At 38.0% G+C, this 27932-nt stretch overlaps 1 protein-coding gene across 1 annotated transcript; it reads left to right on the top strand.

Moving 5' to 3' along the window:
• Positions 1 to 9622: 9622 nt before the first annotated feature.
• LOC127101880 (uncharacterized) lies at positions 9623 to 10246 on the top strand. Its single transcript, XM_051039313.1, has one exon. It carries the CDS (start codon positions 9623 to 9625, stop codon positions 10244 to 10246), a length of 624 nt encoding a protein of 207 aa, XP_050895270.1.
• The last annotated feature ends 17686 nt before the right edge of the window (positions 10247 to 27932 follow it).

Here is a 27932-nt window from a genome sequence, read left to right as displayed (position 1 = left end):
CACATATACGTGTATGAGGCGTGACATTTGTGTTATCCGATCGAGTTGCGATGATCGCAATTTTGCGCTAGCAACGCCGTTGTTTTTTTTAATTCATATTTTTTTTATATACATATATTTAGATCTGCACATTTTTTTTCTTCATAACTAACTACCCTGATTTTTCCTAAACCCTGACAATTTCGCCACAAACTCTAAATTTCAAACCTAAAACTTTAACCGTGTTATTTCCTATAAACCATAAACCTTTTCTTAAACCTTAACAAACCTTATTATTATTTCCTATTTTCGCACATATTTATGTTATTCATACACTGTAACTGCTTCGCCCTTGTAATATTTTAAGTTTTAACTTATAATATTTTCAGTTTTACTTTTCGCCATCTTTATTATGTAACTGCACCAAAGCGTTGTAATAATTAGGGTTTTATTTTCTGCCATTTATTTTCTGCCATTTTATTTTTCTGCCATTTATTTTTTTGCCATTTTATTTTTCTGCCATTTATTTTTTTGCCATTTAAATTCCTGCCATTGATCCTATATTAACTGCGTGGTTTAGTAATGTAGGGCGTGAAAACCTACTAAATTAATTATTTAATATTTTTCTATAACCTTTATATTTTTTGTAAATAAATAATAAATACTAACTATTTTAGTAACTTTTTTTATTACTTACTTATAATAATAAATCCTTATATATTTTGTAAATAAAATCTAATTGACCATTTTTCTAATTGAATAATAATAATAAACCTATTAATCTAATAATTTGATATTTTCTATAATCTTTATTTATTTTGTAAATAACTAACTTAATATTTTTCATATAACTCTTTTATTTTATAATTTATACATTAATGTATTTTAAATTCTTTTATTATTACTAATTTATTTTAAACTCATATTTTTCTAATAACTTCTAAAAAAAAAAATCTAACTTGTTTAACCTAAAATAATTTCTTTTAAAATTCTAACCTTTTTATTATCACTTTATTATTATTGTTATTTTATTATTGCTTTATTATCATTGTTTATTTATTATTTTATTATTATTTGCTTTTATCTATTCTATTTTTGCTTCATTATTTTCCTTATTTTAATTTTGTTTTATTTATAATATTAGGAACAAATGTATAGGTTGTAAATTTATTCTTTCTCGCCTGATTATTATGTATCTGTCCCATAGCCATGTAATAGTTTAGGAATTTATTTTTCTTGCTTTTATTTTTGTAAATATTTATTGCGTGGTTAGTAATTTAGGGAGTGCAAAAAACTAACTGTAAATAATTGAACTTAGAAAATTAAATTCAAGACAAATATCTGAAAAATAACACTCACACACGTAAGTCGATCTTTGATCGCCATCTGTACTTCCTAGGGTATTCCTCTTGGTTGCCTTCTTTAAATGGTCAAGTCCCTCGAAAATAGGGGTGTCTTAAGCAAAGTCCCTTCAAACAGAAAAATCATCAAGTCCCTGTAAACTTAAAAGATCAAGTCCCTACGAGGTTGCCTACGATATAATGATCTTGTCCCTTCGGTAAATATGATGATAGTCCCTACGAGTTGCTAAAGACACCCATTATGTTGCCTTCATTGACCATACGATGACCCTACGCCCGTCCGTTAAACACATCCAAGGTAATGACTACCTATTCCTTAATAATAGGGACAGTCTTACCATTGAAAGAATATACGAGAACACGAAAGACTTAATCTAGGGTAGGTATCTCATAGTTACTTGCTCACACTTTTCAAAATTACTTTTACACCTCACAATTTCTAAACTAGGCTTTGTATACACCCATACGAGGGTCATTACAAAGTACTTAAAGAAATTTTTCTAATCACACACTACACTCTTGCAAACAAACAAAATGAGCTAAGTAACTAAGAGCCCATGGATAACCATGGATATAAAGGGTGCTAATACCTTCCCTTTGTATAACCTACCCCCCGAACTCAAAATCTTTTTAAGGTCTTTCCTGTTCTTTATGTCCTTTCCTTTTGGATAAAATAAAAGTCGGTGGCGACTCTTGCTATCCGCAACATTTAACTAAAGTCAGTTCTCCCACCGTGTTACAGAACTGGCGACTCTGCTGGGGATTTAATAAAAGAGGGGTACCCTTAGGAATTAGATCACTTTAAAATTATTTGCCTTGTTTGCTTTATACTTATCTGTTGGGTGCTCTTATGTGTGAAAGACCCTAACCCGGATCTAGTGTACCTTAGGTAAATGGCAATAGACCAAGGAAACTGTACGGCGTATATCGATATGGTTGATCTGGTGGCCATAGTTAGTGTGACTTCTTGGTTGGTGCTTATGTTCCTTAAGCAAGTTGAGGATAATATGAGGCTGCCATATGTTGTCAATACACTAACTGACTTTTAGAACCCTAGTCATCCCATCTTGGCCTTTAGAAAGTAGTGAGATAACCGGCTTTGGTGAAGACTGAAGTTGGTTGATACTCGATACTACACTCATTGAGATCCTAAACTTTGAGGGTTTTGGTTGGCAAGTAAGTTGCCTACTGAATAACCACCCTTGTGAAGGATCAATGATTTTGAGATCCCTTAGAACCTGGTTACTTTTGTAGGACAGGATGAATCAACTAAACTTCAGGGGAGGGTACTTACCTTTAAACCTCATGCAAGCCTTCAAACCTAGGGCTATTGTGTGACTTGTTTGTGTATGCCACATGTTTGTGATTGAGCATAACATCATAGCATCATCATGCATCATAAGCATAGCATTTTCACTAACCATTTCAAGGACCAAAGGATTTATCTTTGTTCTTTGTTGCAGGTCATGGCTTCTGCTCGTAGGAATATTATCCGGATCAACTTTGTAGGAATACCTCCTAAGCTTAAGGAATTGGTCTCTCAAGTTTCTGAAAACTCCCAGTTCATCAAGAGGCATGGTCACCTATTGGATCTAGTCACTTCAGAGTTCAATGAAGACATGATGAGTGTCCTGTTTCAGTTCTTTGACCCTAAACATCATTGCTTCACATTTCCCGACTATCAGCTGGTTCCTACAATGGAAGAGTTCTCCAAGCTTCTGGGTATACCTATTCTTGATCAGAAACCCTTCACAGGCTTGGAAAAAGAGCCTAAACCTGAAGTCATTGCTGCAGCCTTACATTTAAAGAAATCAGACATTGTCCTAGAAACAAGGAGTGGAGTTAAGGGTATTCTTGCTAAGGTATTGATGGAGAAAGCTCAAGTATTCCTGAAGGCTATGAGTTATGATGCTTTTGAGGAGATCTTAGCCCTATTGATTTATGGCTTAGTATTGTTCCCCAATCCAGACCAGTTCATAGACATACACGCCATCAACATATTTCTGACTCGCAATCAAGTGCCTACATTACTTGGAGACATCTTACACTCTCTTCATACCCGTACTACGAAGGCACGAGGAACTCTGATGTGTTGCATACCTCTATTATCTAGGTGGTTTATTTCTCACCTTCCTCGATCAGTGATGAAGAATGAACAAGGGTTCAGGTGGTCCAAGAGGATTATGTCACTTTCTCATTCAGATATTCATTGGTGCTCTAGATCTATGGAGAATGTTACCATCATTGACCGTTGTGGGGAGTTCCCTAATGTGCCACTCCTTGGCATAAGAGGGGGCATTACCTACAACCCTTCTTTAGCTCTACGTCAGTTTGGTTACGCTCGGACTGATGGTCCTCATGACATGCTTATTCAGGGTATTGTGTTCGACTATGACAACGATCTTCAAGGTTACCGTCAAAGGTTCATACGAGCATGGGGAAAAGTGAACAAGGTTGACAGCAAGACTCTGGAACCCAAGTACATTATTCCTATGGAACCATATCTCAGATGGGTACGATCTCGTGCTCAGACTCTTATGATGCCATATCCTGCTATCCTGCCAGTTACCATGGAGCCTGTTGCTGAAGGAGATACTTCTTACATCATTCTTCATCCATACATGCCCGCTGACATGGAAGAGTTACAGAGGTCCTAGATCCAGTTGAAGGAGCAAAGAGATACTTTTGAGACTCATTACAAGGCAAGTCAGGAAAGAATCCTGGAGCTAACAAAACAACTTCACGAGGAGCGGAATCTCAACTCATACCTCAACACAAAGAGGAAACGTCCATGGGAGACTTAAAACCCCATTTTTTGTATTCATTTCATTTTTATTGTAAGCCCAAGGGGCAAACAAGTTTATTACTAATAAAAGTTTACTTTTTGGTGGTTTAAACAAATTTAAATCCTACGGTCCTTGAAAATATTGCATAAGCATCTACATATCATATTATTGCATCACAGGTTTCTTATGAACAGGTATCTTATCTTCTCGCTGTTTACCTCAGCAGAAATGGCTCTTGAACAGACTGTCAAAGATCTCCAGGCTCAGAATGCACAATTCCAAGAGTTGATTCTGAACTTGTCCAAGGGGCAAGATGAGTTGAAGACATTGCTGGCTAAGAAGAAGAAGAAGACTAGAAGATCAGGAGGCCTTATCAATCTAGGAAGAAGATTCAGAGGCCCTATCAAGACAAAGGAACAGGTTGATGATTATGAGTCTGAAAATTCTAAGAAAGAGGGAGGTAGTCTCCATGATACTGTGGGAGATTCTGATTCTGAAGCAAATTATTATCATGATCCTAATGAAGATAAGTACAAGATGCTGGTGGATAGAATGAATGCTATGGAGTTATAAAAATCTTCTGGGCTGGATTTTGAAGATCTGAGTTTAATATCTGGAGTGGTTATACCTATTGGTTTCAAGGTTCCTGCTTTTGTGGTGTATGATGGTGTCTCATGTCCCAAGCTGCATTTAAGATCCTATGTCCGGAGGATTCAACCACATACTGCTGATAAGAAGTTATGGATTCATTTCTTCCAAGAGAGCTTGTCTGGAGCTCAATTGGAATGGTACTATCAATTGGAGAGTGTCAATATCCGTGATTGGAATGATCTTGCTGAGGCCTTCTACAGGCAATACCAATACAATGCTGATTTAGCACCTACTCGCATGCAGCTACAAAGCATGTCAATGGGTGCTAAGGAGAATTTCAAGGAGTATGCCCAAAAATGGAGAGACCTGGCTGGCAGAGTTCAACCTCCTCTGACTGACAGGGAGCTAGTGGATATGTTTATGAGTACGCTGAATAGTCCTTTCTATAGTCACCTCATTGGAAGCTCATCATCTGGTTTCACTGAGCTGATAATGACTGGAGAGCGTGTGGAAAGTGGTATAAGAAGTGGTAAGATACAAGTGGGTGCCTCTTCATCAAGCACTGCAACGAAGCCCCCTAGTGGAAAGAAGGAGTCTAATGTTGTCTATGGTCAACCTGGCCGTAACAGAAGTCACCAATCCGTAGGAGCAGTTCACATTTCTAATCCTAATCCTGCAACACCAGAGCTACCACAGAGTAATCAACAGAAGCCTAGAAGACAATTCACCAAGATCAACATGTCAATGGCCCAAGCCTTGCAACACATGTTGAAAGGGGAACTCATTACTTTGAAGGACCCTCCTCAGAATCCTAATACTTCCTCTCCTCGGTACAATCCTAATGCACGATGTGCCTATCATTCTAATTGTCCGGGACATGACACCAACAATTGCTGGGTGCTGAAAAATAAGATTCAAGATATGATTGAAGCTGGGGAGATTGAATTTGACCCTCCTGGGACTCCAAATGTGATTACTGCTCCCATGCCCAATCATGAGAAGACTGTTAATGCTGTTGATGAAGTTTCATATGTTTCCTCAGTAGCAGATGTGACTACTCCATTATCTATTATCAAGAAGAAGCTGGTGCAGGCTGGATTCTTTCCAGGTTGCAACGAAGACTGTTTTTATTGTGCCTACAAACTGATAGCTGCTGGAAGTTGAAAGATGGTATTCAACGCCTCATGGACAATTACACTATATTGTTTGAGAGAACTCCTTCTGTGGAAAGTATGTGTGAACACCTAACTCGAGGTAAGAAGTTTGAAGATGTGGATATGGTTGATAAAGTGCCAGTGAAGATTACCTCCAAAGGCCTGTCAAGATCACTTCCAAGGGTCCTATCAAAATTACTGCTGAAGGCCTGGTGAAGACTGTTGCTGAAGTTAGAGTGCCTCCCATGATTATTACCACTCCTGGCCCTATTCCTTATACTTTGATAAAGCTATACCCTGGAATTACGGTTCTGATGTTTATATCCATGGTGTTAAGCAGGAACCTTTGACTGATACACCTGTTACTGATGATAACCTTGATGTTGATAATATTGCTGGATCTAGTAAGATCACCAGAAGTGGAAGAATTTTCTCTCCTCCAGCTACCTCAAAAAATACAGTTCTTCCAACTACTACCTCCACTTCTGAGCCAAGTACTGATGCTCGAGGCAAAGGTCTTGTGGTTGAACCTGTGCAAGCTGAAGCACCGACTGCTGAAAATCTCTCTAAACAGATGGAAGAAGTGTTGAAGATCATTCGTAAGAGTGATTATGATATTGTTGACCAGTTGGGGCATACTCCCTCCAAAATTTCCATGTTGTCTTTGTTGCTGTGTTCTGAGGCTCATGCTAAAGCCTTGATCAAATTCTTAAGGACTGCTCATGTACCAAATGAAATTTCTGTGGATCAATTTGAAAATTGTGTTGCACATCTGACTTATGATAATGGGTTAGGTTTTTCTGATGCTGACTTGACTCCTGCCAAAAGAAACCATAACAGAGCTTTACATATCTCCATTGAATGTAGGGGCACTACCTTGTCTCATGTGTTGATAGACAATGGCTCTTCATTGAATGTACTTCCCAAAGAGGTTCTGAACAAGCTCAGTCCTGAAGATGTTGTGTTAAGATCAAGTAATATAGTGGTGAGAGCCTTTGATGGTTCAAGAAGAGTGGTGCATGGAGAAATAGATCTCCCGATCAAAGTAGGCTCTCAAGTCTTCGATTCTACCTTCTATGTAATGGATATTCGTCCTACGTACTCTTGTTTGCTTGGGCGCTCCTGGATCCACGGGGCAGGTGCTGTGACCTTCACTCTACATCAGAAGTTGAGATATCCAGTGAAGGGAAAGATCGTAACTGTTTATGGAGAGGAAGAATATATGGTCAATCATGTGAATACATTTAAGTATGTTGAAGTGGAAGGTGAATATGTTGAGACTCCTTGCCAGACATTTGAAGTAGTTCCTTGGGTCGTTCTCGCTACTGAAGCTCCTCCTGTGGTTACCAGAGTACCTCCTACAATGGCTTCCCTCAAAGATGCTAGAGTTGTGGTTGAAGAAGGTGGTTGTACTATCTGGGGTCAGCTTCCCGACATTCCTTACAAGTCTGACAAGTTTGGTTTGGGTTTCACTGCAGAGTCCCAAAAGGTTGTTCGTCGTGCTCGTGCTGTTCGTATCACCAATCCAGGGAACATGAAAGATCAAATCAATATTGTGGGTGACTATAATGAAGACTACAATCTGGATAACTGGATTTTTCCTACTGTGGGTGATGGGCTCAACAATTGGAAGACTGAAGACGTTATTCCTATCTCCTTTAGTCAGGAGTAAATACTATTACTGTGTTGTTATTTCTAAACAATTAAACTTTTAAGCCTTGTGCCTTACCCGGGGCACAATGGTATGCTTGTTTCGGGATGTCATTTCATTTGCATACTTCATTCAATAAAAATCAATGGACGTTTCGTTTTCGTAAATATTGGGCTCTTTGTTTTTCTTTTATTTTATTTTCATCAGCTATGTGTTCTTACACACACCCACATCACTAAAATGCAGATCCTCATCCACTCTGGATCCTGTTGATAACAGTTCTACTATTGCCAATTATAATTTCGAGAATCCGATCTATCAAGCTGAAGATGGAAAGGATGAAGATTGTGAGGTACCTGTAGAGCTTGCTAGGTTATTACAACAAGAAGAGAAAGCTATACAGCCACATGAAGAGCCAATCGAAGTTGTGAATCTGGGAACTGAAGAAAACAGGAAAGAGATCAAGATAGGAGCTGAATTAGAAGATGGTGTCAAGAGCAGATTAATTCAAATGTTACGTGATTCTGTGGAAATCTTTGCTTGGTCCTATGAAGATATGCCAGGGTTGGATACAGACATTGTGGTTCACCGTTTACCGGTAAAAGAAGATTGTCGTCCAAAGAAGCAGAAGGTTCGTCGCATGCGTCCTGAAATGTCAGAAAAGATTAAAGCAGAGGTAATGAAACAATTTGATGCAGGGTTCTTAGCTGTGACTTCTTATCCTCAATGGGTTGCAAATGTGGTACCGGTACCTAAGAAAGATGGTAAAGTACGTATATGTGTAGACTACAGGGATTTGAATAAGGCCAGCCCCAAAGATGACTTTCCACTGCCTCATATTGATGTTCTGGTAGACAACACTGCTCAGCATAAAGTATTCTCTTTCATGGATGGTTTCTCTGGTTACAATCAAATCAAGATGGCACCTAAAGATATGGAGAAGACTACATTTGTTACACAGTGGGGTACCTTTTGCTATAAAGTGATGCCATTTGGTTTGAAGAATGCCGGGGCAACATATCAGCGTGCTATGGTGGCTTTGTTTCACGATATGATTCATCATGAGATAGAGGTATATGTGGATGATATGATAGCCAGGTCCCAGAAGGAAGAGCAACACCTTGATCATCTGCATAAGTTGTTTGAAAGGTTGAAGAAATACAAATTGAGATTGAACCCAAACAAGTGTACTTTTGGAGTTAGGTCTGGTAAACTCCTGGGTTTCATTGTCAGTGGAAAAGGTATTGAAGTAGACCCTGCAAAAGTGAAAGTTATACAAGAGATGCCAGCTCCCCGTACTGAGAAGGAAGTTAGAGGTTTCTTGGAAGATTGAATTACATTGCAAGATTATTTCCCAATTAACTGCTACCTGTGAACCAATCTTCAAGTTGTTAAAGAAAGATCAGGTAATGGAGTGGAATGATGAGTGCCAGACAGCCTTTGATGAAATCAAGAGATATCTCATAGAACCTCCAATTTTGATGCCACCAGTTGATGGAAGACCCTTGATTATGTACTTAACAGTATTAGACAACTCAATGGGGTGTGTGTTGGGGCAACATGACGAGTCTGGTCGAAAAGAACAGGCAATATACTACCTTAGCAAAAAGTTTACCGACTGTGAAACAAGATACTCACTGCTCGAGAAAACTTGTTGCGCTTTGGCATGGGCTGCTCGCCGACTAAGACAGTATATGTTGACTCATACTACCTTATTGATTTCGAAGATGGATCCAATCAAGTACATATTCGAGAAACCTGCTCTCTCCGGACGAATAGCGAGATGGCAAATGATCTTAACAGAATATGATATACAGTACATTACTCAGAAGGCCATTAAAGGAAGTGTTGTTGCTGATCATTTGGCTCATCAGGCAGTGGATGTATCAGTCAATGAGTTTTAAATTCCCCGATGAAGACATTATGATTATTACCAAAGAACCTGGACAATATGACGGACCTGAACAAGGATCCCGATGGACTATGGTTTTTGATGGAGCTTCTAATGCACTTGGTAATGGTGTTGGTGTTGTGATCATTTCCCCTGAAGTTTGTCATACCCCGATTACTGCAAGACTTTGTTTCTATTGTACCAATAACATGGCTGAGTATGAGGCATGTATCCTGGGCATCAAAGCTGCCATTGATATGAAAATTCAGTTCCTGGACGTATATGGAGATTCAGCCCTGGTAGTGAGTCAGATTAAAGGAGATTGGGATACCAAGCATGAAAATCTTATTCCCTACAGAGAGCATGTGTTGTCTTTGATCCCACATTTTGAAGAGATTACCTTTGGACACATTCCACGAGGAGAGAATCAGTTGGCAGATGCATTAGCCACCATGGCATCTATGTTTGAGATTAGCTGGGATGATGAAGCTCCCAAGATTACTATTGATAGATTTGAGAAGCCTGCATACTGCAATGAGATTGATACTGAAGGAGGAGAGGAAAAGCCTTGGTTCTATGAAGTAAAAAGATATCTTGAAACTCAGGAGTTCCCTGAAGGGGCATCTGTCAAAGATAAGAAGTTTCTGAGGAGGTTTTCTGCTAAGTTCTTCTTGAGTAATGGAATTTTGTACAAACGCAATCATGATTCAACTTTGCTTCGTTGTGTGGATAAGAAGGAAGCAACAGAGATTATGGAAGACATGCATGATGGGATTTTTGGCACTCATTCTAGTGGTCATACTATGACAAAGAAGATATTGAGAGCAGGATAATATTGGTCTACCATGGAAGCTGACTGCTATCAACATTCCAGGACATGTCACAAGTGTCAAATCTATGCTGATAAAGTGCATATACCTCCGGCTCCATTAAATGTGTTGACTGCTCCTTGGCCTTTTGCCATGTGGGGCATTGATATGATTGGTGAGATCAAGCCTACTGCTTCTAATGGGCATCGTTTCATCCTAGTTGCTATTGATTACTTTACAAAGTGGGTAGAGGCAGCCTCATTCGCATCTGTTACCAAGAATGTTGTGGCTCGATTCATTAAGAATAATCTCATATGTAGGTATGGCATCCCTGAAAGGATTATCACAGACAATGGCTCTAATCTGAACAATACCATGATTACTGATCTCTGCATGCAGTTCAAGATTAAGCATCACAACTCTTCTCCGTATCGTCCGAAGATGAATGGGGCAGTAGAAGCTGCTAATAAGAACATTAAGAAGATTCTACAGAAGATGACTGTTACTTACAAGGATTGGCACGAGATGTTACCATTTGCTCTTCATGGTTATCGTACTACAATACGTACTTCAACAGGGGCAACCCCATTCTCCTTAGTCTATGGTATGGAAGCAGTTCTGCCCATTGAAGTTCAGATCCCTTCCTTAAGAATCATGAAGGATGCAGGCTTGGATGAAGATGAGTGGATTCAGACTCGACTCGACCAGATAAATTTGATTGATGAGAAGAGGTTGGCAGCTGTTTGTTGTAACACCCTTCTAAAATACCCCAATAATTACTTAAAACAACAAAATATAAATCAGAGTAGATATGCAATTTCAGGGTGTCACACTTGACACTTCACACCAATCATCAAAATAACTTGTCATGCTCATTTATTAATCAAAATAAAACATTGCACAATTCGCAGCGGATAGAAATCTAACAACATTCGAACCATGTAACACCTTACATGTAAAATTGTTCAACAACCAACAATGAAAACAAAGTAAAACATCCTGTCCCGATGTTACATATACCAGAGCATGACTCACTAAGGAACTACACTAGACTCCAAGCACTAGCTTCTACTCAATCACTGCTCGTTACCTGAAACATAGTTGTAAGGGTGAGTTCCTCAATCGATATAATAAGCATTATAAAATATCATGTAATGCTAAGTAAATTAACACATTCATCACCCTAATCAGATCGCACATTCAGCAACGGCAACATCAACTCAAAATCATAATCATACTCAACCCAACACAAAACACACGTATAATATTGGAATACATCCATTCATATTATACGCCATACATACATTATGCAATGAGACTCCATGCATGCGGTACCGACTATTCGTGAACACATAGTTCAACCTCACCGATCAAACCCAGATACGGCTACCAAGCTCACTAGTCCCACTCATTTGAGACCCAGTGACTCACTCACTAATTCCTCACCATGGGAATTAGCTACCACCATAAAGGCCATGTTATGCACGCTAAATCACCTAGCATGCAAACATCAACAACAATCCACAACAACTCACTCACTAATTCCTCACCATGGGAATTAGCTACCACCATAAAGGCCATGCTATACACGCTAAATCACCTAGCATGCAAACATCAACAACAATCTAAGATAGACATATGCTCACACTCTAAGCCATAAACAGTCCATTCACAATTGCATACATAACAGATACATTCACAGCATTATGCATACCATCATACATCATCAGCATATTTATCACTGAATCATATCATATCATGCCAAATAATAAATCGCAGTATTAGCACACTCTACTAATACCTATACTGCTCAAAACAACAGGGAAATGATCCCTACTCTATCATACATCAGCTAAATTACATCACTCAGCTGAAACGACCAAAAACTGCACAACAACAGCTCAGAAAAATCCCATTTCTGCCCATACGCGTATGCCTCATGCCCATACGCGTATGGCCCATTTCCTAGCCAAGCCCATACGCGTATTACCTGTCTCATACGCGTATGCTACGCGTACCACTTCTCCCATACGCGTACCAACAGAGACGAAACTACGTTTAAAACATCATCTTCTTCCTCCATACGCGTATGGCCTCACCCCATACGCGTACCACTCACAGGCTACGCGTAATACACGCGTATGGCGCGTATCAGCGCCAGATCCCTTCCCTCCAGGCCATCTCATACGCGTATTGCCTAGTGCCATACGCGTATGACCAGAAACCACAATTCCAGATCTGCTATGGGTTTTCTCTGCTACGAGATTTCTCAGATCCAACCTTCCACAGTCCAATTTTTTTCACAACATTCATTCATATTGTCTAACACAGATCATACACATTCAATTTCACAATCTCTAATCTTATTACATCCAATTCCTACGAATTTTCTTCAATTATACTCATATCTCATTCATCCAAAAGTTCACAAATTTCAGCATTCATCATTCTAATTAGAGTCGATTCAATGGTTTATCACTACCCAGTACATGTTAACCCATAATACCCATTAAACGACGATAACCCCCCCTTACCTGAGTTAATCCGACAAATCCTTCAACTTCAAGCTTTTCCCTTCTTCAACCCTTTTTCTCTTGCTCTTCCTTTTTGCCCTTTTTCCACTTTTCAGTCGCTTCCCTGTTTTCACGTGAAAAACCCTTTTTACCAAATGGGACTCTTTACTGATTCCAAAAATCGTTCGAATTCCAACTTTATTATTCCAATAATAATAATCCAATAATATTCCAAATATTTAATTAAATTAATAAATATACTAATAATAATATATATGAAGGGTTTATCTTTTATTTTGAAAAATAATACCCTCTCATTCATATTATCATCATAATATACTATTAAACTTAAATTAAATAATTATCATATTTTATCGGGGTGTTACATTTGTCATGGTCAGATGTACCAGAAACGGATGATCAAAGCTTTCAATAAGAAGGTTAAGCCAAAGGTATATCAGGCTGGTGACTTGGTAATCAAGCGTATCATACTACCACAGGGTGATCCTAGGGGCAAGTGGACTCCTACATATGAAGGACCATTTGTGGTCAAAAGAGTATTCTCAGGAGGTGCCATGATGCTTACTACTATGGATGGTGAAGACTTTCCACAGCCTGTAAACGCAGACATAGTTAAAAAAATACTACGCATAAAAAGAGACCCGCTAGGTTGACTGGCCTAGGCAAAAATAAGGGCATCCCGACAAACCAAAAAGGGTTCGGGCAAAAATTAGGGATATATATATAAAAAAAATGTACACCCGGCAAGTCGAAAACCTGAAAAGGCGGCTTGGGCAAAAAAGGGTATCCCGGTGGATTGAAAACCTGAAAGGGCAATCCAGGCAAAAGTTAGGGATTAAAGCGTATGACTATGTCTCGTTTGGATCACTCATGTAACTTCAACTGATGGTGCTACCTAAATCAAGTTCAAACAGATAAAGATCAATCCAATCGTTTCTGTCTCAACAGCAGAAGATGAGATATTTGAAGATAATGGCAATAGTAGAATTGAAACTCAATAGGATCATTTTTCACATAGCTGTTTTCTTTGTTTTATAAAAAATTTACGACGAATTCCTCTTACTAGGATTTCTGTCTCCTTGTACAAACTTGCCTATGTATAGGTCACTTTGTGATATAAATAAAATTTCATCTTTGAATCCAGATTTATTTTTACTCTATTTACATAAGCGAAAACGTCCATTGGTTATGTTTGAATGTATGTATGCTTTTGAATACGATTGATGTTTACCAGAAATGCATAAAATGCAGTAATAGTATTTACTAAGGACGAACGAGGGTAGTAGTTCAACGAAGCTTCGCCGGTTCATCCCCACTACAAATCCCCAGTAGAGCAAATCTATCTTTATAGATGCTTCGAATTACGTCTCCCCTGGAATTTATGTCCATCTCTTTTATCCTCAGTCGGGATACTCAGGAACTTATTCCTTCAATAGAAGTACGACGAACGAATACGGGAAGTGACAAATACTATACTATCAAACAAGACGGGAACGAGTTCCTCATATTCTTCAGCAACGAATCGGGATTTATTTTCCCTAGCCAGCAGTTGTTATACAAAGATATCCGGACGCTTCAGGCCGCATGATTCATTCATACATCATTTACATCATACCATAGCATATCCATAAGTGCATAATACATTTACTTAGATGCACCATGCCATGCATGCATACATATTGCATAAGCTAACCTTTTCCTTGCAGGATGGTTATATACAGATAAAATACTATCAACACTTCACAACAGGTCAGAAACGATCTATACGAAGATCTAGTGCTGATACTTAATCATTACTCAAGGTGTCCTTGGATAGTAGGCAAACGGTCTATACGAAGATCTATTCCCTAGTCTAGGATGTTTTCAAGAGAGTTAATCCTGATACTCTTTTGTCCTCGGATAGTAGGCAAACGGTCTATACGAAGATCTATACCCTAGTCCATGATATTTTTAGGAGATTTCATCCTGATATTCTTTTGTTCTTGGATAGTAGGCAAACGGTCTATACGAAGATCTATTCCCTAATCCAGGATATTTCCAGAAGAGATAATCATCACGAAGATTTATTTCTACTGGTCTATTCAACAATTCAAAACAGCTCAGAGACGATCTATACGAAGGTCTAGTGCTGATACTTAATTCAGAAAGAAATCGCCACGAAGATTTGGTTCTGACACTTAAATTAAAAGTATGTTCTTAGATACGATTCAGAGACGGCCTATACGAAGACCTAGTACTGATATCCAGTATCAACATCAAGATATTATCACCTCCTGATATTATGGATGGCATCTATAAGCCCATCTCCAGTTCTTCCAAGTGGCATCTTCAAGCCCACTTAAGCATATACAACCGGTCATCAGTGTTACTTTACGCACCGGCGAGTGCAAATTTTTGGGCTTTTGTGTTCAATCCCCTTCAACCTTCCAAGTCACGAATGGCACACAGGCCAATCTAACTCCTCAGGTTTCAGAAAATTGAACAGGGGCAGCTGTTGCACCCCAAAATTTGCCCTCTATTTTTAACTCTAACCAATTTTTTGTTTCACATTCATTTGCATCATCTTCATAGCATAACATTTTTTCTGTCTTAATATTAGCCGGAATAATTTCTCGGAATTTACAAACAGACTGGTCAATTAACTTTTTAACTGTGCCTAAAATAGTCAACGAAAAAATGTCAAGTTTAAGTTTGCAAATGTCGGTAACATTAATCTGCGGTTCACGTGGTTTAATTTGACATGCTAAAAATATTTTTACGACTATTTTTGGTCATATGTTGATCAGTCTGAGCAGTTTAAACGGTCATAATTTTTATTTTAAAATCCGACCAAACGCTGTATTTTTCCGAGTCATTTATTTCACGCTGATTATTTTGACGTGTTCATTTTATTTTTTCGAGCATTTTGGTGCCCGACTTTTATTTTTTTTGAGTCTATTTATTTTTATATTGGGTCTAGAATAAATAATTAGGTTAATTAGTTTTTATTTTAATTTTAACTATTTTGATTATTTAACTTTATTCAGTTTTTAATTTAATATTGGGTTTCAAAATAAACTTAGGCCCATTATCATTAACCTAATTTGTTCCTATATATATTTACTAGCATGACTGATAGAGAGAGGCCGAAAGACAGAACAAAAAAGAGAAACTGAGAGTGGCTGATCTATACTATCGTACACACAGTTTGGTAATAGTTTATATATGATATATACTTTATCTATTTTATTGATATATTTGTTACTGTGTTTCAAATACATGTTCATATGTGTGACTGTGTTATGTATTCCAGATACATGCGGTTTGGTTAAATATATCAGGATATCGCCGTTTTGCTTTTTTATGCACATAAGTATAACATGTATAATAATTTGGTTCATTGTATTATGTATTTGATGTGTTTGTTTTTATATAAGTTTTACATGTCTCATAATATATGATATAATATAATAATAATTTTGTTGTTAATAAAAATGCATATGGATCATATAATATATAATTTATAATATGTAACTAGTGTGTTAAATATATATATATATATATTTCTATTTTATGTTATAATTTGATTATGTTTTCGGATCGGATCGTGTCAATATGCCGTTTTCACATATACGTGTATGAGGCGTGACATTTGTGTTATTCGATCCAGTTGCGATGATCGCAATTTTTCGCTAGCAACGCCGTTGTTTTTTTTAATTCATATTTTTTTTTATATACATATATTTAGATTTGCACATTTTTTTTTCATAACTAACTACCCTGATTTTTCCTAAACCCTGACAATTTCGCCACAAACTCTAAATTTCAAACCTAAAACTTTAACCGTGTTATTTCCTCTAAACCATAAACTTTTTCTTAAACCTTAACAAACCTTATTATTATTTCCTATTTTCGCTCATATTTATGTTATTCATACACTGTAACTGCTTCGCCCTTGTAATATTTTAAGTTTTAACTTGTAATATTTTCAGTTTTACTTTTCGCCATCTTTATTATGTAACTGCACCAAAGTATTGTAATAATTAGGGTTTTATTTTCTGCCATTTATTTTCTGCCATTTTATTTTTCTGCCATTTATTTTTCTGCCATTTAAATTCCTGCCATTGATCCTATATTAACTGCGTGGTTTAGTAATGTAGGGCGTGAAAACCTACTAAATTAGTTATTTAATATTTTTCTATAACCTTTATATTTTTTGTAAATAAATAATAAATACTAACTATTTTAATAACTTTTTTTTATTACTTACTTATAATAATAAATCCTTATATATTTTGTAAATAAAATCTAATTGACCATTTTTCTAATTGAATAATAATAATAAACCTATTAATCTAATAATTTGATATTTTCTATAATCTTTATTTATTTTGTAAATAACTAACTTAATATTTTCATATAACTCTTTTATTTTATAATTTGTACATTAATGTATTTTAAATTCTTTTATTATTACTAATTTATTTTAAACTCATATTTTTCTAATAACTTCTAAAAAAAAAATCTAACTTGTTTAACCTAAAATAATTTCTTTTAAAATTCTAACCTTTTTATTATCACTTTATTATTATTATTATTTTATTATTGCTTTATTATCATTGTTTATTTATTATTTTATTATTATTTGCTTTTATCTATTCTATTTTTGCTTCATTATTTTCCTTATTTTAATTTTGTTTTATTTATAATATTAGGAACAAATGTATAGGTTGTAAATTTATTCTTTCTCGCCTGATTATTATGTATTTGTCCCATAGTCATGTAATAGTTTAGGAATTTATTTTGCTTGCTTTTATTTTTGTAAATATTTATTGCGTGGTTAGTAATTTAGGGAGTGCAAAAAACTAACTGTAAATAATTGAACTTAGAAAATTAAATTCAAGACAAATATCTGAAAAATAACACCCACACACGTAAGTCGATCTTTGATCGCCATCTGTACTTCCTAGGGTATTCCTCTTGGTTGCTTTCTTTAAATGGTCAAGTCCCTCGAAAATAGGGGTGTCTTAAGCAAAGTCCCTTCAAACAGAAAAATCATCAAGTCCCTGTTAACCGATTGGGTTGTCGCCAGGTGCGCAAGGATATTCAGGAAATGCTGGATGAAGGAGTCATTGAGATTCTTCAGAATAGGAATGTTGATGAAGATGAGCCTGAGGTCAACGTAATTTCCCCAGTGTTCCGGATGCCCGAGCCTGTTATCATCAAGTATGATGGTAGCAAGCAGAAGGCTTCTCCTGTTCTTATCATTAAGTCTGTCGGTCCGGTACCATACGCTTCCGAAAAAGCAATTCCCTTTCGCTACAACGATGTTGCTGTAGAAGATGGGAAAGAGGTGTCTTTGCCATCCTCCTCTATTGTTAATATCGCGGATGTTAGTGGTTTGACCCGCAGCGGTCGTGTGTTTTCAGCATCTCCCAAGCCTCAGGCTGATGCTAGTTTTGTTGAACGCCCGATTGGGAATGCTGTGAGCACCCCGAATCCGGCACTTGTTGTTAAGCCCTCCTCTACATTGATAACTCCTACTTCTGTTGGCCCAAGCGGCAATGTGAAAGAAGACTGTGATGAGATGCTAAGGCTCATCAAGAGAAGTGAGTACAATGTCGTAGACCAGCTTCTACAAACGCCATCCAAAATATTAGTGCTGACATTGCTTTTAAACTCAGAACCACGTAGAGAGGCACTGCAGAAGGTTTTGGATGTGGCATATGTAGATCATGATGTCACAATAGAACAATTCGATAGCATTGCTGCAAACATTACCGCTTGTAACAACTTGAGTTTCTGTGACTCTGATCTCCCTGAGGAGGGAAGAGACCACAACTTGGCTTTACATATTTCTATGAACTGCAAAGACGACGCCATGTCCAATGTGCTGGTGGACACTGGGTCATCACTGAACGTATTGCCAAAAACCACTCTTTCGAAGCTATCTTATCAAGGGCCTCCCATGAGGCAGAGTGGAGTTGTTGTGAAAGCTTTCGATGGGTCTCGCAAAACGGTGATTGGGGAAGTTGATCTCCCAGTCAAAATCGGACCAAGTGATTTCCAAATTACTTTCCAAGTTATGGATATCCACCAATCATATAGTTGTCTCTTAGGCAGACCATGGATTCACGAGGCAGGCGCCGTGACATCCACCCTACACCAGAAACTGAAATTTGTGAAAAATAAGAAGCTGGTAGTGGTAGGGGGAGAAAAGGCTCTCCTGGTTAGCCACTTGTCTTCCTTCTCATATATAGATGCTGAGGATGAAGTTGGAACTCCTTTCTAAGCTTTATCTATAGCCGAGCCTATTGAGAAGAGAACTCTTTCATTTGCTTCCTATAAAGATGCAAAGTTGGCCATTGAGTGTGGTGCAACTGCTGGTTTAGGAAAAATGATTGAGCTAGAAGACAATAAGTCTCGAGCTGGCATAGGTTTTTCTTCTGGGGCCTTCAACACCAAAGGGCTGTTCAAGAGTGGAGGTTTCATCCACACCGGTCAGGGTGAAGAAGCTGCTGCTGTTTTGGAAGAAGATACAGAGGATGCTGGCAATTTCATCATCCCTGGAGGGGTCTGCAACAATTGGGTCGCTGTGGATGTTCCTACAGTTATCCATAAGTCAACGTAATGATCACTTTGTTTAAAAAACCCTCTTCCCATGCCAAAAGGAGGAGTGATGACATTGTTGGCACATAAATACAATGATAATTTCATTCAATAAATTCATATTAAATGTTTGTTTTTCAATTATTTTTCCACTTTCGCTTTTTGCATGAAATTGGTGATCACATAAAACCTAAAAAAATAGAATAAAATCAATCTTTTCATCTGCATAATGATTTGCCTTGTTTGATTTCTAAAAGCTTTTCATATCCAAAATCATTATGCAGGTTGATCAAACCCATTGAACATAATGATCCAACATCATCTCCCAATTTTGAGTTCCCTGTATTTGAGGCAGAAGAAGATGCTGTTGAAGAGATTCCTGACGAGATTACCCGTCTACTTGAGCATGAAGAAAAGATCATTCAGTCGCATCTCGAGAATCTGGAAACAGTCAACTTGGGGTCTGAGGATTGTGTGGGAGAGGTGAAGATTGGGGCACTCCTTGAAGAATCTGTTATGAAAGGGTTGATTGAATTGCTACGAGAATACGTTGATGTCTTTGCATGGTCATATGAGGACATGCCCGGTCTAGATACTGATATTGTGCAACATTTCCTACCCTTGAAGCCTGAGTGTGTACCTGTGAAGCAGAAGCTCAGAAGAACTCATCCTGATATGGCAGTGAAAATCAAAGAAGAAGTTCAGAAGCAGATTGATGTAGGGTTTCTGGTGACTTCTACATATCCTCAATGGGTGGCCAATATTGTGCTTGTGCCTAAGAAAGATGGAAAAGTCCGGATGTGTGTGGATTATAGAGACTTGAATAAAGCTAGTCCGAAAGATGATTTTCCTCTACCACACATTGATATGTTGGTAGATAATACAGCTAAATTCAATATCTTCTATTTATGGATGGATTTTTCGAATATAACCAGATCAAGATGGCACCAGAGGATATGAAGAAGACAACATTCATCACACCTTGGGGAACATTCTGTTATCGAGTGATGCCCTTCGGTTTGAAGAACGCCGGAGCCACGTATCAACGAGCTATGACCACCTTGTTTCATGATATGATGCACAAGGAGATTGAGGTATATGTTGACGATATGATTGCTAAGTCAAGAACGGAAATTGAACATGTAGAGCATTTGTTGAAGCTTTTCCAGCGCTTGAGGAAGTACAAGCTTCGTCTGAATCCCAACAAGTGTACATTTGGAGTCTGTTCCGGCAAATTATTGGGCTTCATTGTTAGTGAAAGAGGTATTGAGGTTGATCCTGCAAAGGTTAAAGCAATACAAGAGATGCCTGCGCCCAAAACTGAGAAGCAAGTTTGAGGTTTTCTTGGCCGCTTGAATTATATTTCCAGATTCATATCCCACATGACTGCAACATGTGCGCCGATATTCAAGCTCCTCCGGAAAGATCAGTCTCATAATTGGACCAAGGATTGCCAGAAAGCTTTTGATAGTATTAAAGAGTATTTGTCTGAACCTCCGATCCTGTCTCCGCCCGTGGAAGGAATACCTTTGATCATGTATTTGACTGTTCTTGAAGACTCAATGGGTTGTGTCCTTGGTCAGCAAGACGAATCAGGGAAGAAGGAGTATGTTATTTACTACCTGAGCAAGAAGTTCACCGATTGTGAGAATCGATACTCAATGCTTGAAAAGACATGTTGTGCTTTGGCTTGGGCTGATAAGCGCTTACGCCAGTATATGATAAATCATACGACTTGGTTGATATCCAGAATGGATCCAATCAAGTACATCTTCGAGAAGCCTGCTTTAACAGGAAGAATTGCCTGTTGGCAGATGTTGCTATTTGAGTATGATATTGAGTATCGAGCTCAGAAGGCTATTAAAAGTAGTATCTTGGCTGACCATTTAGCACATCAGCCTATTGAAGATTATCAGTCAGTTCAGTATGACTTCCCGGATGAGGAGATTCTGTATTTGAAAATGAAAGATTGCGATGAACCTACCCTTGATGAAGGGCCAGAGCCTGGTTCCAGATGGAGTATGGTATTTGATGGCGCTGTAAATCAGTATGGAAATGGTATTGGGGCAGTGCTTATTACTCCTCAGGGCACACATATTCCTTTTACAGCAAGGCTAACTTTCAAATGCACGAATAATATGGCTGAGTATGAGGTCTGTATTATGGGATTGGAGGAATGCATTGATCTTAGGATCAAGCATCTTAATGTATTTGGTGATTCGGCCCTCGTTGTTAATCAGATTAAGGGTGAATGGGAAACGAATCAGCCTGGCCTCATTCCATATAGAGATTATGCGAGGAGGATTTCAACGTTCTTTACTGAGGTTGACTTCCATCATATTCCTCGAGACGAGAATCGGATGGCAGATGCTCTTGCTACACTTGCTTCGATGATTGTGGTTAAACTTTGGAATGAAGTCCCCAATATCACCATGATGCGCTTGGACAGACCAGCTCATGTATTTGCAGTAGAAGAAGCAAAAGATGATAAGCCATGGTATTATGACATCAAGTGTTTCCTTCAGAGCCAGGTTTACCCGTTTGGGACATCCGTGAAAGATAGGAAGACTTTGAGGAGATTGACAGGCAATTTCTACCTCAATGGCGAAGTACTTTATAAGAGAAATTTTGACATGGTTCTGCTCAGATACGTGGATAGACACGAAGCAGACCTGTTGATGACTGAGGTCCATGAGGGTTCATTTGGTACTCATTCCAATGGACATGCCATGGCTAGAAAGATGTTGAGAGCAGGCTACTATTGGCTGACAATGGAGTCTGACTGCTGCAAATACGTGAAGAAATGCCACAAGTGTCAGATTTACGCAGATAAGATTCATATTCCTTCGACACTTTTGAATGTGATTTCATCATCATGGCCTTTCTCTATGTGGGGAATTGACATGATTGGTATGATTGAGCCGAGAGCGTCCAACGGACACAGATTTATTCTCGTAGCAATTGATTACTTCACCAGGTGGGTCGAAGCGGCATCGTATGCAAATGTGACTAGGCAGGTGGTAGTGAAGTTTATCAAGAATCAACTCATATGTCGTTATGGTGTGCCAGATAAGATCATTACTGACAATGGATCTAACCTGAACAACAAGATGATGAAAGAGCTGTGTAGCGAGTTCAAGATTGTGCATCATAATTCTTCTCCTTATAGACCCAAGATGAACGGGGTTGTTGAAGCTGCTAACAAGAATATCAAGAAGATTATCCAGAAGATGGTTGTCACGTACAAAGATTAGCATGAGATGTTGCCATTTGCTTTACATGGATATCGGACGTCTGTCCGCACTTCAACAGGGGCAAACCCTTTCTCTCTTGTTTATGGCATGGAGGTTGTACTCCCAGTAGAGGTGGAGATCTCATCAATGAGAGTCTTGATGGAAGCCAAGTTGACTGATATTGAATGGGTTCAGAGTCGTTATGACCAGCTGAATTTGATAGAAGAGAAGAGACTGTCTGCCATGTGCCATGGTCAGTTGTATCGGCAGAGAATGAAGAAAGCTTTTGATAAGAAGGTCAAGCCTCGTGTGTTCCGAGAAGGTGACCTTGTGCTCAAGAAAGTCTTGTCTTTCGCGCCCGATTCCAGGGGCAAGTGGACTCCAAACTATGAAGGTCCATATGTTGTTAAGAGAGCCTTTTCAGGCGGTGCTTTGATACTTACAACTATGGATAGGGAGGATTTCACTCGTCCTGTGAATTCAGATGCAGTCAAGAAATACTTCGCCTAAAAATAAAAACAGAATAGCTCGCTAAGTTGAAAACCCGAAAGGGCGTCTTAGGCAAAAATGAGCGTCTCGGTGGATTGAAAACCCGAAAGGGCGGTCCAGGCAAAAGTTAGAGACATGAAAAAAATGAATTTTGGTATCCCGCTAGATTGAGTACCCCACCCTGGGGCAATCTAGGTAAAAATTAGGGATTTGGCAAGTAACTGCATCCTGACGAGACTTTGTTCTACAACTGTCATCCGTCAGAGATTCTTGCTCATTCGTCATCAACTGAAGCTTCGAATACATCGAATTCAAAATTGGTGGAGAAATGGTCATTGTAAGACCCCAATTTTGGGCCCTAAGATCCCTCATGGCCCATATCATTCATATCATAACCTCAAGGATCATTGCATGCCTTTGTCCCCTCCTAGTGGGTGGTTTGCCTTGTGGGTTGTTTCTTGATCACCAAGCATACTTTGCATTTGTATATCTTTGCCTTTCATATGTTTATCATTCAAAAAGTACAAAAATATTGTCAGTCTAACCTTGTTGCTTGCAGTTGAAGTAATCATCAGAAATTAGGTCAAAGATGGTCAACAGTCAGTCAAAGCAATGGATGATGGCCATTCTTGTGGAATTTGGGCATCATGATCATTAATCAAAGGTTCATACAACTTGAGACATCATTTGAAGTCAAGATCTCAAGGATTCAGGGTTTGGAATTCATCAGAAGTGGTCCAATCACCCAAAACCCTAGAAAAGTCAACCTTGGTCAACTGTTGATTTAATCAATAATTTGGTGGATAGAATTGATTTGAAGGAGCTCATTCATGCTTATACAAGCCTCATTTATCATGTCAAACCTCATCATGGAAGAAAATCAAGTCAATCAGAAATTTTCCAGAAATAGCAAGTGGACCTGTAATTTCAACTGCCAAAAATGGAAACTTCTTGATCTTAAACTTACATCATGATACAAGCTCCAAATGAATTTTTGCCCAACATGAAAGTTGAAGATCTTGTCTTCCCATTTTCAAAAAGTCCAAGAACTCCCAAATCCCATGTGTGGTTGTCAAGATATGATCAAATCATTTTCACCAATTTTTGAACTTCAACAAGCCATAACTCTCAAACCATAAGGCCAAATTTGGTGGGGTTTTTTCCTACAAACCACATTTTTCATCCTCTTTCCAAAAATATAAATTTCATGACCTAAAACCTTGCCAATCAAAATGGCATTTTTGGACCTTTTCATTTAAATTCAAAGTTTGACCAAACTTTGACTTTTTGATTTATGGACTTTTTCTTGATTTGGCCAATTGGGAGATGTTCCATATATCATTTATGATTTGTTCCAAGCCTAAAATCATCATCATACCACCATTATGCTATCACTTTGAACCAAAATGCAAAATTTGAAAATTAGGCAAATGGTTTCATAAAAAGCAAAGCAAGTACAGCATTCTAGTACAAAATAAAAACAGCATTTTGAATGGTCTGCTAGCAGCTCATTCCAAGCCCATAATCGAGCAGCTCACACCCTCCACTTCCATGTGCTCAAAGTTAGTAACTTTTCAAAAGAATCCATTTAGGCTAATCTTTGTTAGCACTCCCTAATCCAACTCTAAACAGATGATATAAAGTTCATTCTCAGCATTTCTAAACCTAGTTTTGGCAGCAGCCACGACAAGAAACCCCTCACTCTCTCATTTTTGCTCTTTGGCCAGAACAACATTTCTGCTCACAAACTCAAAACCTCCAAGTAACCTTTGGTTGATTCATCACTTGGACAACATACTGAGTTCATTTTCACCATCAAACACCAGCTGTACAACCTCCTTCTCCCTCTGTTTTTCCAAGCACCCTTTAATGGCAAACCATGAGTTGTTCATGTTTAAGCATCCTTGAGCTGAAGAAGCTTCACCAACCAACATCTCCAAGCATAAGAGCTACCTGTTTCAAGCTTTGAAGGCCAAGGAAGTACTGCATCCTCACTGAACTTCATTTGTGGTAAGATTTTTGACCAACCCTTTTCTCAAAACTTTGCTATGCCATGTGTAGTTTCAATGTTGCTGAACATTCTGAAATTGGAATCATGTCAAATGGTTAATTATACTGTGAGATATCTGGATTTACATCTTTGTGCATAAACTTGTCTTTGCTCGATTTGTGGATGTGAGTTTGTTCTAGTGATTATGGCTGCTAGAATGTGCATTAGGGATGTCTATTTGTCATGTTGGTGGGTGTAGTTTCAATTTTGGGGCACACTTGTTCTTCATGATTTTTGATGATGATGATGATACCCTGTGTTATACCTTGGCTCTATCCAGAAATTCATGTGATGCGTGTTTGGTTTATTGTGTTTGGTGTTGCATAATTGCTATTTGCCATGCTGTGTGTGGAATGCTGTCGGATTTTATTTTGATGATTTCATGAAGATGCATGTTGGTTGCTGTTAGAAATCCATTGGTTTGTGACTGTTATGTGTGGTTTGGTCGAATCATGATGTTACATGTTGTTGATACCATTGCTGTTGTTTATTTCGTTTGGTTACATGATGATGATATCATGCTGCTGTTTCCAAAACCTTCCCTGTCCAGGATTTTCTCATAATCTGGTTTGTTTTGTTGTTAGTTAATGTGGCATGATGATGTTGTTTAACTGCCATGTGGTTTGCCATGTTAGAACTTCGATTGATGATGAATATGAAGATGCTGCATATGCCCTGCTGTTGTGTTTTTGCTTGGTTTGATTTTAGTGTGATGATTTTTTAAACATGATGAACACGATGCCCTGCTGCTATGCTGAAAACATGCTTAAACCCTAGGGTTTTTCTTAAAACCCAGAATTCTGCTCCTCCCATTGGCCCGGATATTGTTTGATTGGCTGAGAGCCAATCAAAACATTTCATTTTGTATGGCCAAAACGCATCGTTCCAATAAGTGATGCCCTAATTTACCAAACTGCCATCGGTTGACCGCATGTTGACCTTATACCATGTCATCTTGTTCATACTTCATTCAATTATTCATCAAACTTCCATAATTCCTTTTTAATTAATTTTAACTCCAAAAATTATGGGATTTTTTGCATTAAACTCATGAATGTGTCTAGTATTTTATGGTGAATTTTAATTAATTTTCCATGTTCTGGATTTTAAATGATAAATGATTTTTCAACATGTATGCCAAAATGACACATTGAGCCATTCCTTTTGTGAAATTCTCATGTTGCATCCAATGCCTTTGAAATTTTTTGTGGTGGAACTACACACATTGACCTTCATTTCCATGTAAAGTTTGTGCATTTATCATTTGTGGATTGAGAGTTATGATTTTCTGAAGTTATGTGTTGAATTTGGTGCTATACCATGAACATGCATTTTCCCAATTTTTGTTCACATACTTCCTCTTATCCAATTGACCCCAAATTTTGCATGAATCATCTATCACATGTCTAGTTTGTGTATGAATTTTATTGGAATTAATCTTGCTGTTTTCCATTTGATTGAGAATTTTCTTCCCTACTTGGTGATTTGTTGACTTTTTGTGATACACATTGCCAAATCTTTTGTGAAATTCTCATATCATATTGTATGTCCATGAAATTTCATATGTGATAACTAGACATCTCAAGCTTTGTATTGGTGTTAATCTCATTCATTTCTCTTCTGTTTTCAAATTGATATGATTTTTTGAAGTTGACCCATGCTTGTTGACTTTCACCATGCTTACTTAAATTTGATTTGACTTCATGATTTTACTTGACTGCCTTCCTCTCATCCAAATGCCATGAAATTTTACATGTATACCATGTTAGATGTTAGGATTGAGTGTGATTTATTTCATAATTTTTGGGATTGTTTGAGTTGACTTTTGAATGAAGTCTTTGATGTTGACTTTTGTATGCTTCTCTTGCCATGCTTTGCATCCTTTTCCATATGAAATGACCATGATGCATGATATAATTATGAATCCAATTGAGAATGCTTCTTGAATGTTTAGACTTGGTTTGGGTTGACTTTTCCTTGCTGCCTTGACTTTTTCTTCCATCTTTGACCCTAGGCTAGTCCTAGTGGTCTTCTAAGCTTATGTTGAGTTCATCTGTTTCAGGTTAAGCACCAATGCCTTGAGGATCATTCAAATGTGTTTTAGTTTGATTGTTAAATGTGCTAACCTTTGTTTTGTAGGTGACTCATATGCTTGAGTCTTTGTGCCTTGCACAATTGATCCCTCTGTGGTTGACTATTGGTTCATTTTCTTTTGATTTTGACTGTTGAACTGTTTGCTAATAAGTTTGACTTTTTCAGGTACTTTAGTTGCTTAAGTTCTTTGAACTTGCTTGCTTGCTTTGCTATTTAGCATTTGCTTTGAGGTATAAACCTTTCTTCTTCATGTAGTCTGGAGACCCGGTCTGTTATTTGACCGGGCAAACTGTCTGAAGTCCTCCTTAAGAGGCAATGCCTGTGTTTGTTTATATTTGTCCCAAGCAGGAAAAGTCCTTCAAGTAAGGCAATTGGTGGAAGGTAGGGATAAGTAATCTATCCCCCACTATTCAGTGTGTCCTCTCTTTGCTCCCATTATATGGTTGAAGCATTGAGATAAATACCCAAGATCTAATCGAGTCAATAATGTGGAGAGAGTTCCTACTTTCTGAGCTCCCACACTTTCTTTGATGCTCTCTCTGATTTGAGATAGAAGCAATGAGGCACACCCCTCATCTCCTTTTCATCTGCTTCACCTGAGCCCCTCAATGGCCAGGTTAAGAGCGACCTTCACCTATTACAGTGGACTTTCAAAGTCAAACCCTCTTGTGTGAGCCCCCATTGTTTGGCTATAGAGTGTGCTGTTTGATATTCATTGATTG

The sequence above is a fragment of the Lathyrus oleraceus genome, chromosome 7 (genome assembly GCF_024323335.1).
Source record: "Lathyrus oleraceus cultivar Zhongwan6 chromosome 7, CAAS_Psat_ZW6_1.0, whole genome shotgun sequence".
NCBI classification, from domain to species: domain Eukaryota; kingdom Viridiplantae; phylum Streptophyta; class Magnoliopsida; order Fabales; family Fabaceae; genus Lathyrus; species Lathyrus oleraceus.
The sequence above is the reverse complement of the archived record's forward strand: the minus strand, read 5'-3'. Positions and strand labels throughout refer to the sequence as shown.